This window comes from Sciurus carolinensis, chromosome 6, assembly GCF_902686445.1.
Source record: "Sciurus carolinensis chromosome 6, mSciCar1.2, whole genome shotgun sequence".
Taxonomy (NCBI): domain Eukaryota; kingdom Metazoa; phylum Chordata; class Mammalia; order Rodentia; family Sciuridae; genus Sciurus; species Sciurus carolinensis.
In genome coordinates, this window is record NC_062218.1 from 157264997 (window position 1) to 157277928 (window position 12932).

General features: G+C 49.8%; 1 protein-coding gene across 1 annotated transcript in view; it reads left to right on the forward strand.

Annotated features, from left to right (window-relative positions):
* Positions 1-12932, forward strand: part of Dock2 (dedicator of cytokinesis 2) — a 407762-nt gene that overhangs the window by 46479 nt on the left and 348351 nt on the right. Inside the window, exons 10-15 of the mRNA XM_047555786.1 lie at positions 2181-2316; positions 4546-4621; positions 5501-5577; positions 6007-6132; positions 7264-7388; positions 12402-12500. Coding sequence (XP_047411742.1) covers positions 2181-2316; positions 4546-4621; positions 5501-5577; positions 6007-6132; positions 7264-7388; positions 12402-12500 — 639 coding nt within the window. The remainder of the gene's footprint in view (positions 1-2180; positions 2317-4545; positions 4622-5500; positions 5578-6006; positions 6133-7263; positions 7389-12401; positions 12501-12932) is intronic.

The window sequence follows — 12932 nt, forward strand, 5'->3', positions numbered from 1 at the left end:
TCTTCAACCCAGATGTCACAGGGCCAGGTGGGGTGCAAACCAGTGAGGGGACTCTCACCCCATACTGCTTGTCTTCCACCTTCCCTCCCTCCTTGCTGGGCAGGGTGACCTTGCAGAAGGAGAAGCAGGTGTCCACCCTCGAGCTGGTGAAGGACAGCCCTTGCAGGAGTTGGGGTTCTCTTGAGAAATGGAACCAATGGACTTGCTGTGGGAACTCTACAGGCCAGGGTCGTAGATCAGAAAACCCGGCAGCATTTCTATTCTGCAGTCTTCAGGCAGAATCCGTCCCCCTCTGGGAAACCTTCACGGCAACATCTAGACCAGTGTTTGGCCAGTCTAGCTGCACACCATGGCTTCGCCAGGTTGGCACATAAAATGTAACTATCACAGCCCCACACAGGAAAATGTGATCCACATCCGGTCTCACCTCTTTCCCAGAGGCTCTGCCCCCACTCCCTGTCTCTCACACCAGCCACACGAGAGGCTGGAAAGCTGCTCTGCCCCGGCTCTGGCTCGGATGGAAGCAGAGGTCTTGTCCCCAGTGCACGTGCCCACACGAGAATGAACTCAACGTGGGAGAAACTTGCTCCCTGGTGAGGGCGGAGTGTCCTCCGCTCTGAGGCCAGCAGTGGGTCTTGTTCCTGCCCGAGTGGATCCTAGCTGGCAGGATCCCAAAGAAAACCGAAGCCTTCAGATTTCAGTGGGGCAGTTGGATGCAGATGCTCAGGGGGTCCCTCCGGCATGCCTCTGTGCTGGTGAGGGAGCTATGTGGTACTCGGCGTGTCGGGTCTCTGGAGAAACCATGACTGAGCTCAAAGCCCAGTGTCTTCAAGGACTAAGGTCATGACCTTGGGGATGCCCTATTTTTCTTTGTGTCTCAGTGTCCCCATCTGTGAAATTGGATGCAAAATCATATGTACTCCAGAGAGCTCTTAGGGACCAAATAAGATTATGACACAGGGGACACTTGGCACAATGCAGAGCACATTAGTGGAGCTCACCAGTCCAGCTTCCTCCTTTGAAACACACAGCTGAGTTCAGTTCCCTGCCTCCTTGAAGGCAGGTGTGGCCACATACCTTGCTTTGGCCAATGAAATGTGAGCAGAAGTGATGTGCATTTCCTCTGGGTGGAAATTTTAATAACCAGTGAGTGATTTGCTACTGTATTGGTTTTTCATTGCTGTGACAAAATAGGCGAGGAAATGAACTTAGAGGAGTAAAGGTTTGTTTGGCTCATGGTTTCAGAGGTTTCAGTTCATGGTCAGCTGAATGGCTCAGTTGTTTCTGTGATGAGGCAGAATATCATGGTAGAGGGGCATGGCAGAGCAAAGCTCCTCACCTTCCGGCAGCTGAGAAGCAGATAGAGAGAGAGAGTCAGTCCCTAAGAGCACAACCCAAGGACCCACTCCTTCAATGAGGCCTCGCCTCCTACTGGTTCCACTGCCACGCAGTAGTCCACTCAGATTGTGAATGCGTTATCGGATTAGTCCATTGATGATGTCAGTCCTATCAAGTCCCACCTCTGAACATTGCTGCATTGAGAACCAAGCCTTTAACACATGAGCCTTTGGGGAACATTCTAGATGCAAGTCATGACCCTTTTCCTACTATGGGAACATTAGAAGCACCTGTGCCAGGATAGCTCCATCAGCCAGGGCCTGGAGTGAGGACATGAGCAGAGCTCTGGCCATGTGACTGGACTGTGCTGCAGGCTCTGAGACAGGGGTTGTTCTGTGACACCACAGCCCAACTTGCAGTGAGCCTGAGGTGTCCAATCAATGGTAGCTCTGCTTTTATTACCCCTTTCTTCTGCCTTCCCTCCCAGAGATGCTGGCCAAGGATGAGACTGATGGAGTCCTTGGTAGCAAATGCCACTTCTGCAGAGGTCACCTTGCTTTGGGGAATCCTGCCTACACAACTGCTGTCACTCCTCTGCCTTTCTCTCCTTCCACCAGTTTGAGGTGGGAGAGTTGATTCGCACACTAGAGTCCTGTCCCTCGGCCTCCTTTCCGAGCCTTGCCGACTTCTGTGCAGTGGGCGATGGTCTTGTTTTTGACCTCTACCAGGACGGTTGGTGGGGTTGGCCCAGGTACACCGAATGTCACACGCAGTAGGTTTTCTTGTCTTCTTGGCTCTAGTCAGTGCGTGACATGCATAGTTCTCCTTTCCCTTCCCTCTAGGACCTCGGGAACAAAGACCTCAACAGGGATAAGATTTACTTGATTTGCCAAATAGTCCGCATCGGGAAGATGGATCTTAAGGACACTAATGCAAAGAAGTGCACACAGGGACTGAGGAGGCCCTTCGGAGTGGCAGGTAATGACACTCTGTGCCGTTGACTCTCACTGGCGTGCCGGTCTTATATGGCTGAATTTTAGAGACTATTTATTTGCGCCCTTCCCCTGCTGCACCCCACCCACTACACGACATTTGCCAGGCAGTTCTTAAGAATGACGCTTTTGGTGACTAAGCCCAGCTTCACAGCGAGTGCATGAGTAATGGATCCGTGGGTCTGGAGTTGAGCGTTGGGAGTCAGGTGCTGTCAGAGCAGTCGCCTTGGCGTCCCGGTGCTGTGGAAAAGGAAGCACGATACAGGCAAGATCTAATTACAAGGAGCAAAGCCTTTTAAAACATCCAGGACAGGAAATGCAGTTACACAGAATGAGTCACCCACCGCAAGTCTGAATTCCAGAGGGACATGGTGAGTGGGTGGGACCCCGTGTCCTGCACAGGCTGCCGGAGCCTCTTCAAGGCAGCTCTCCCTGGGGGTTCAGGGCACCAATATTCCTGTCCCACTATTTGGCTATTACTGGCAATATTATTTACCTAATACATTTCCTTTTAATTAACCCACTGTATTCAAACTAAAATATATTTTTCTTAAAAGACAGTTTAAACACCTGGGACATGGCAATTTGATATGCCAGTTTTATTCTTTTTATTGAAATATAAATTTTTAATCGCATACCATTAATAATCCCTGTGTACCCTCTCTGAACTCACTCGGGAAGCCCCGACCTGCACTCACAAAGCCACGGGCCCTCCAGCTCATTCCCTGGCACTGCTTGCGTAGTGGAGGAGGGGAATGGTGTATTGAGCTAACTGGTTTTTTAACTGGCGTTGACACCAGCTAGCCAGCCAGGTGGTGGGGCAAGGGTTTTCCCCAGGACCTTAGTTTCACTGTATGTAAAATGAGAGTCTTGGACCTGGAGGCTCCACAGAAGCCCCTCCTGCTTTACAATGCCCTGGTTCTGTATGCGGACACTACTCACAGTGCCATGTTCCTGCAAAGGCAAGGAGGGTCCCCAGCCCACTTCAGTGTGTGCCTTTGTCCTGGGCTTGGTCCTCTGCCTGTCCCTTTTCATGTCATGTGACATAGAAATCTGATCTAAATGGGTATAAGGAAGAATAATAAAAAAAGAACCCTTTATTTACAGGTATACTGGAGAGGTATAGGGATAGGTTGCCTCAGATATAGCTGGATCCAGGAATGCTAATGAATTTATAGTTCTCTTTGTCTTGGCTCCTGTGTCCTTACTCTCTTTTACTATGAAGACTGCTATCCAATCAGTTGGTAGTTATTAGTCAACTGTTCAAGCCTGCAACCCACCAGCTAAGCAAACAGTGAAAGAAGTTCCTCTTGCCCATTACTTTCAGCAGAAACCCAGAAGCTTAGACATAGGTCATACTCTCATTCAGGAAGCATTTACTCTGGGCAAGGGGCAGGGTTTTTTGATTGGCCAGGTCAAGTCATATGATCAACCTGCAGCCAGAGGGGGATTGCCCCACCTGCCTACTGCAAACAGTAGAGAATGGGCCAGCAGGGTCTAGAATCAGAGGGAAGGGGTGCCAGTCAGGATGAAGCACTGCCCTGCTCGGTTGCTGGACTGCCCTTCCTAGCAGCTGCAGCCAGTGGTTGATGGATTACCAGGCACTTTCAGTGGCTCCCTGGCCAGTCTGTGACTAGGGTTGGGCTCTGTCTGACTCGCCTTTCTCGGTCCTGCTCCCAGGCCCCATTTGTTTACTTCCTGCTACCGTGCAAGAGTCCTGCACCTTAGGGTTATGACCTTCAGGTGTGATTTAAGAAGTTTCAGAGGCCCAGGATGCCTCTGGAATTGCAGGGTCCAAGGATTCTGCAGGCAGGTTTCTGAGTGTTGAAAATGTTTGTGAAGCGGGTGCGTATTTCACTGGATGCTCAAATCCTGAGGAAGTCTCTGCACTTGGGTTTGGTAGGCACAGTAGATATTAAATGTGTGTGTCAAATGAAAGATAATTGCTCAACCCCATAACCGTGGCTCTGACTGTTCCAGTGGCCTCTGCTAAACTTGGGGTTTCTGGATGCTTACCTGGCCTGCTGGCCTCTCAACCTGCTTTGTCCAGAGGCCTCTACGCGGGTCCTGTGTGCCCAGAGTTTGCTGTCCATGCACTGTGCCTTGCTGGTCTGCTCGCCCCTTTAGGCTTTCCTGACCCCAGATGTCCCACTGCTGTCTCTTCTTGGGATGAAGGGGGAGTTTAACTCTCAGACCATGTCTCTTCTCTTTCTAGTTATGGACATTACGGACATCATCAAGGGGAAATCAGAGAGTGACGAAGAAAAGCAGCACTTCATCCCCTTCCACCCGTAAGCGATCGCCCGTGCCTTCTGAGATTCTTACACCACACCCTTCCTCCTGGAGGGCCACTGCAGTGCAGGGTGGACCCCTCATTAGCAAAAGGGCAGGCAGGCTGGGCCTTCCTTGGGGGGGGCAGAGTGCTCAATGCCAAGGCACCCCAAACCCACCAGCTGTTACTCGACAGACCCTTCCTTGAGCCTGGCAGAGAGCTGGCACTCTGCTGGGCATGGGGATGGAGTGGTGGGCCAGGTCGACATGGCCCTGTCTTTGTGGAGCTTATCCTATAGGTGGGCAATTAAACAGGTAATCAAAAATAGATTCATGCATTCATTCTAAGCGGAGCAGGCCCCTGGAGCTGTGACGAACCTACATTCTAGGAGCCTCTAATGGGAAGTCCTAACCCGGTTCTCGGGGTGACACATGCTTGACTTGAGGGGAGGGCAGTGAGGAAGGCAGATGTCCTTTCTGTGCCCTAAAAGGAGACTGGGAGAAAGCAGGAGAGGATTGTCAGGACTTAATCACCCGGGCTGTCCACGTATCAAGGCCAGTGGCTCTGGCGAAGGAGTGTGATTGGGACTTTGCGGGACTACTGAAGCCTTAGCCTCCTGGCGAGCAGGCGAGCAGGCGTTTGGGTTGAGGGCTTGGGAATCCTTCCTTTTCATGAGTCTTCCTAGGAATAAAAGTGACCTCTACTGAGAGCATTGAAATTCCCAAATTCCAGAGTGTTTTAAGGAGCCCCCTGCTTCCTGATGGCCCATGTGCACCATGGGTGACCTCCCCAGGCTGGCTGTCCAGCCAGGGGAGAGGGAGGGCTGGGCAGCTCCCTGGGCACCTTGGACACAGGTCGCAGATGCCCTGAGGGCGCCGTGTGCTCTCTTCCTCCTCAGGGTCACAGCCGAAAACGACTTCCTTCACAGCCTGCTGGGCAAGGTCACGGCCTCCAAAGGAGACAGCGGAGGGCAAGGTAAATGCCAAGATGCTGAGCAGCTGAGCCTCCCCACACCACCCAGAAGCCCAGTTCCTAAGGAGACAGAGCAAAACACTGACCCTGGGGAGCTCGGCCTTCCTTCCAGATGGGCTGCTGGGAGGACTGGGTCTGTAGGGAGGGGAGCATCCCCTGAAGCAAGCAAGAGGCATGTCCTAGTGCCCAGCCAAGGAGAGGAACTGGTTGGTCCAGCGTGTCAGGCACTTTGTGCTGACCTTGTTTTTTCTCACCTTACCAGAGTCCTGAGAGGTAGGCCCAGAGCCCTGTGAGGTAGGCCCAGAGCCCCAGGCTGGGTCACTGCATCTGTGGTTGTACATCTGCTTCCAGTGGTTTTCCAGAAAGGACTGATGGTGGGGAGTGAGAGGGCAGACAGAGAACGCCTTGCAGAAGCTGACTCTTCCCTTCTAGGTCTCTGGGTAACCATGAAGATGCTGGTGGGTGACATCATTCAAATCCGCAAGGATTACCCACACCTGGTGGACAGGACCACTGTGGTGGCCAGGAAGCTGGGCTTCCCAGAGATCATCATGCCAGGTGGGACCTGCTCCCCTGAACTTCCCCTGGAGCCCAGCTCTCTAGTCCATTTCCTTTTTAAAGTGTCTACTCTTTCCATTTTTACTCTTTTTCTTTTTCTCTCCCTGAAGGTAAACCACTGAAAACAGCTTCTGTATTTCTAGAAACTTCTACGCATCCACAAAATGAACACAATCACATAAATATACACACACATGCCTTTTTCTCCTGCAAGTGGGATCTCACTTTATATACACGACGTACCCCTACTTAATACGCTTTTTATGGTGTTCTGCAACTTGCTTTATCACTCAATAATTTATCATGGACATCACTTCTATTTTACTACATGTAGAACACTCTTTCTGGGGGGAATATTGTCATTCTCTTAAATTTTTAAACCTTTTTATTGCCAAAGGAATCCATGCTCATCATAAAATATTCAAGTGGTCGGTAAAGGTATAGAGTGAAATGTTAAAAGCTCCCTCACGTCTTTGTCTTTAGACGTAACCACTACTATTAATTTTTTCCCAAATGTGCCTATAATTTTAAAAAGTGAGATTTTGTAATAACGCTGTTTTAAAACATCGCTTTTTGTCTTGAGCCTGAGTCTCGGTCTTCTTCCACCACCACCCTTGCTGATTTGCCTTCTTCCCCAGTTGGGTGGTGGTCCCCTGGGCCTGGACGTGATTTATTGGCAACTGCGCTATGTGAGAGCTCGGCTCCTCGTGCACTCCCTGTAGAACGTTTTGTTCTGGTTGCCCCTCCTTCCTGAAGATCCTGCGTGTCCACGGCCTGGGGTACAGGAAGGCCACTCTGGTCTGCTTTCGTAAAGGCTCTCTGGATGTGCCTCTTCCTTGGTTTCTTAGGTCCGTTCAGTTGGAGCTTTGCTTTGCCTTCCCAGAAGGTGTCACTAGAGGATGGAAATTAAGTGATTTTTCAGGTAGAGAAAAACATGGCCCCTTTTGACGATCCTCTCCCCTTTGCAATGGATTTCCTAGCGTTCCTCCATCCCCACGTTCCCTACTTCTCCAGCCTCCCTGGCAGGTAAAATGATTTCCCCAAGCGATTCTGATTTTCACATCTTTCATGGCGATTCTCCCCCTAGCCTCTCTCGGGAGCCTCTCTGACTCTCCTCTCCTTTTGCCTCAGGGGACGTCAGGAACGACATCTACATCACTCTCTTACAAGGTGACTTCGACAAGTACAACAAGACCACGCAGAGGAATGTGGAAGTGATCATGTGTGTGTGCACGCAGGACGGCAAGACGCTGCCTGTAAGTGCTCAGCCAGCTCTGGGTGACGGGTCAGGGGCGGGCCCGGGTGTGATCAGGAGGATTTGCTTCTCCTCTCCCAGACTGGGCTCCTCAGTGCCAGGTGCCTGGGGATGGCACTGAGTGATGTGGGCCACACCTTCTGAGCCTGGCTAGCTCGGTGTCTCAGTGAGACCTCATGTTGTCACTCCTTGGTGCCTAGGCAGTTTTTCGCTGTCTATGTCTTATCCTTCATGACCCCTACTTCTTTTTCTTCTTTTTCGCTTGGCCTCTGCTTATCGGTTAGCCTTTTGCAGCTAAAACGTTGTTCTTGCTGCAACCCGAGCTGGTTTATTCAGGCAAAATCCATAGTAAGAAAGAGGATCAATACAGAGCCTTGGGCTGGGCTGGTGTGAGGCTCAGATGTCCTCAGAGCACACATTCTTGACACTTAATCCAGCTTCCCAGCGCTCAGCCAGAAATTCTCGGGTGGAAAGCCTATTCACAAATTGGTCTCCAGAGAGCTCGCAGAGCCTACTCAAGGATGCGAAGCACATGGCTGTGTCTACCCAGCATGTGTCCCGGACAATATTTGTCGTGTGCGTTTACATTTATTTACTTATACTTCCTTTAAGGCTGTCAGCAGTTGCGTCCAGCGTGTGGGAGGGTTTGCTTCTCAATTCCTCCTTTTGGAATACTTAGCTGAAAGTAAGATCAATTCTCAGCAGAAGTTTCAGTGCAGAAAAATGCTCCTCCTAGGCCATTGTAGGGGATCCCACAGCACAGGCAAGTGGGGCGTTGATCAGAGAGGGGCGTGAGGATCAGTAGCCATTGGACCTAGCCTTGGGGCCTGAGCTCAGGGCCTGGTGTGTCACCCTCTCCCTCAGAGTACCTGGTGTCCCTGGGGGAATTGCTGTCTACCAGGCTCTGCAATACTGTAATGCCTTTCCATCATTATCCTGCCTTGGACAGATGGAACTGAAACCTTCCTCAAGTACAACAAGTCATCCAAGGTCATGAAGTTAGCAGGTGGCAGGCCCTCTTCAACACATCACTAGAATGCCTCTACGTTAAAAAAAAAATCCTCCCAGTTACTTCTCATTTGAAAAGTGGGACTGATAACTCTTCTACCAACTCTGTGATGATTCAGACTTATTTTTTAATTGTAAAGAAATCCCTGCCGGTGCCTTTTTGTTCATAAAACCATCCTCATTAATTAATATCTACTTGAGCAAAATCCCAGTGTTTACCTCTCGTCCTCTTATTGCCAGATGCTGAAACTTTTCTGAAAAATAGAATAAGTGAGAAACGCTTGGCTCAAAGGAACATAAAGGAAAAGCAGAGGGTTTTTATTGAAAGGAAAAATTGCATTTCAGGAATGTATAGACAGTAGCTTTGAAGTTATTTTTATCCAGCTATCTGGAGAACTTTTTAACCTCAGCCTCATTTTTAAAACATGGATACGCTGGCCTTGCATGACGCCAAAGGACAAATTAGAGGGACCCACCGGCAGGCAGACGGGCTTCTTATCTCATGTCCAAACCATTTTTACCTCCACCCTGGCGACTCTTTCAAGTCACACCCAGGCTGCTTAGATACACTTATCAGAGATGAATACACAAGCAGGTCTTCCGGGGGCTGAAATGCAAAGGTAACCGTGGGGCACGGAGATAATCTGCGTTTTCACCTGTTGGGGAAGTTATGGGCGAGTGCAGTTGACTGACTATTGAAAATTGCTAAGTAAGCCCGTGGGAGGCTTTTCTTTCCCTGTTTGCAGAAATAAATATTACTGTCTAATTAAGTGTCACACAGCACACTCAAATGCTCCTGCTTTATTTGGTAGGTTCCTGTGGGAACAGGCCCTGAAGGGGAGTATTGATTTCTTCTCTTGCTCCAGGTGCACGCTGTCTTTGGCAGATTAGGGCCAGCTGGCGGAATGGCTTAGGCTGCCCTTGGCTCACTTTGGGTTCCCAGGTCCTTGCTCAACTGGGGCCATAGCAGAGAAGCTTGGGCTGAGCTCTGGGCCAAGACAGACAAGGTTCAAATCCCTGCCTCCTCTCCTAGCTGTGAGAGCTTAGACATGTGTTTTCACTATAAAGAACTGTAGTCTCTTCTCATGAGGTTGCAGGTTAAACGAAACCAACAGTCGATGTATGGGGCCTGCTCTAAGTCAACACGGATAACAGGAAGGAGGGTAACATTGAGAGAAGGTGAGCCAGTGCCAGCAGGGCCAGGAGGAAACTGAAGGAGCCAGAGAGGCAAACCAACCTGAAGCAGGTTTCTGGAGGAGCCCAGAAGCCCAGCTGCTACTGGGTCCAGAAGTCTCTGTTTTTCTGAGGCCATCCAGCTTAAGGTGTTGGAGGTAGGGACTAGGGACAGTGTGACCTGGTGCTCAAGATCATGACCTCTGGGGCCAGGCCACCAGGTGCAAAGCCCAATACAGCCTGGATTAGTAAAACAACCCTGAGTCAGTTCCATGACCTCTCGGAACCTGAGAATCTACCCCAAAATGGAACCAGCCACGACACCTTCCTTTGTGAATATCGGATGAGGTGATCCACATCGTGGGTGTTTGCTAAAGCCACTCGTTATTATTAGAAAGGCGTCATGTGCTGCAGAACTGATTCCCACCTACAAGTGCTAGTCGACATCGCCCATGACGTGGCCCATCCCTGGTCAAAGTGTGTTCACAGCCCTGGTGCATCTGTCCCTTGTGATTCCTGCAGAGTGAGCAGGAGCCTGGGTTCCCTCCTCTCTGGTGACTCTTCCAAGGTCACATCAGCATCACAGTCTCTGGGCTTCAGGATTCTGCCTCAGATTTTCCTCTGCTTGGAGTTCCCGCACCAACGAGGGCTCTCGCCCAGATTCAAGGGCACGGGGTGGGCAGTGTGGACTATGACCTAAGTCTTCCTTAAGATTCATATGAATCTGCATCCCTCCCAGAGCAAGGCTTCATCCTGGATGCCAGGCTCTCTACACACCAGTCTCCAGTTTGAGCTCCAAAGTGCCAAGGGAGAGGCCATTGTCTTTGGCTTTTCTCTGTATAAGGCTGAGAATTTTTTTTTTTTTTTTAGCCTTAGGAAATAAAAAAAAAAAAAAAAATATCATCAGGACAGTTTTGTGACATTCAGTTGCCTGCCATAGAGCAGTTTTATTTTCACCTGAGATATATGTGTGTTTTCAGATTTTATAAGCTATGTGGGATTCACTGAAGCTATGGAGACTGTAAGCCCATAAATATCACCAGATATGAATATTTGTAGGTGGAAGGAGTGTAAGCTGTTACAGAAGGAACACTGGACAAGGAGCTAGAGGACCTGCCACTTTTTGGTCAAGTGAATCAAACTCTAAGGGTCTCTGTTTACCTATCTGTGCAATGGGTTTGCATTAAGTAAGGACTTAGCATGATGCTAGACACCAAGTGGTGAGCAAATCTTTGGAAGCATGTTTCAGCTCATTGACTCAAGAAGTTCTGAAACTCAGCTCATTCTTTTCTATGCCTTGGACACAGAGAACTTTTCAGTGAGAGTGATGGATTGTCCTTCCCAGTGTAGCTTGCTTCTCCAGGGTGCCCACAGAAGGCCTACCTGTGGCCAGTTCTGCTGACTCAATGTACTGGGTGGGGGGTCAAGGGTCCACTGCAGAACCTGAAGGAATCTGGGGAGAGGCATAGACTTTCCCAGGAGCACCGGCCTTGCAATGTCAGGGGCTAGCACTCCAAAACTAGTCCTTATGCCCCTAAAAGTCTGGGGATTTGAGGTTAAAAATTGATTGTCTGGCATGAAAACCACACCTTTGCCCCTTCTGGGTCATCCTAGCTTTGATCTGTGTTGATGCTCAAACTGATGGAATGAACAGAGAGACAGAATAAGGGACTGGCTTATACGTTCTGAAAATAATTCCCTCTTACTTTCTGAGACCCTGAGGGTGATTTCTATGGCAAAGAATAAGTTCCCTACACAGGGCGGCATAGTTTGCTTGCTCTCTGCTCAGAATGCATTTCCCACGTTTCTGCTCAAAGTCAATTTAGACTCTTAAAGATACTTACTGTCACCAGGCATGGTGGCACATACCTGTAATCCCAGGAAATTGGAAGGCTGAGGCAGGAGGAACACAAGTTCAAAGCCAGCCTCAGCAACTTGGTGAAGGCCTAAGCAACTTAGTGAGATCGTATCTCAAAATAAAAAATAAAAAAGGGCTAGGGATGTGGTTCAGTGGTCAAATGCCCCTGGGTTCTATCCCAGATACAAAACAAAACAAAACAAAACAAAACAAAAGTTACTTAACTGTCATCCCCTTAGTGTGCTCCTGTGTGCCCACAGACACATCTGTCTGTCATCACATGGCACTAATCATGACTGGGGAGTTCATCTATCTGACATCCTCTCCACCAAACTGTGAGCTCATAGCTGGTTCGGTTCCTGGCTCACACTGGTTCCTCCAGAGCTTAGCATGGGCCCAACATGCAGAAGATGATCCGCCACTGCAGGCAGAATGGAATCACCCTCCCCAGTCTCTGCACCCCAGACTCATTCTTCATGGTGGGCACCTGGGTGTCTCTCTGAAGCTTGTGCCACTCTCTCTCCCCCTGCCCAGCAACGCCCTTCCACTTTGGTGCGTCAGCATTAGAAATCCATCAGAAGGGGTTTCTGCTTGGCTGATCTGAGCCTGTTTGTAAACCTTGTGCCCATTCACATTTAGGAAACAAATAGGATTAATAAGACTAGCAACATACAGCGACTCCAAGCCTGGTTACATTTACAATAAGGCCGCCACGTCAGCGCCTGGCACGCTCCAGTGGTTTCCAGAATGAAAGTAATAGAATTTCTGTAGTTAAGCAGCTGTCCCTCCTGGGCCGGGGATGCTCATGTATAAATCTGTAATGCAGAAGGGTCATGATAGGGACCTGGAGAAGGGTCAAGGAAGGCAGAGTTATCCCAGGCCCTACGATTGGCTTTGGCCTTGGAACCAATGTTGCCAAATACAGGAAATGGCAATTCTATAGTGTTTTCTCTCTCTCTGTTTTTCTTGGGTCAGAATGCAATTTGTGTGGGAGCTGGAGACAAGCCCATGAATGAGTATCGCTCTGTCGTGTACTACCAAGTCAAGCAGCCACGCTGGATGGAAACAGTCAAGGTAATTATAATGGTGGCCGTGGCGAACAGGTATCTAGCTCTTACAGCGAACCAGGCACTGTGTTAAGTGTTTTAGTTAAAAGGTTCACTTCCTGCTGACCACAGCGCGGTGAGCAGTGTGAAGAGTGAGGAGACTGTGGCCCAGAACCAGTGAGTGTCACTGCCAGCCCTGTCAGGGCTGGAACCCGGTAGTCTGGCTCTGGTCTGAGCTCTTCAGTGCTCCTGAAGGAACAGGAAGTGAACTAGAGCTGTTAGCATCCTTGCTCTCGTTATGAGAACCCTCCAGCCAGCGGGACAAGACTCTCAGAGGGCCCAGGGTTCATGTTCCTGCTCTCCTATTAATTCTCCAGCTGTTTGACCTTGAGCAAGTCATTCATGTCGCCTGTTCTGGTTTGCTAATCTGTAAAATGGGAGCAACAGGATGACCGTGAGG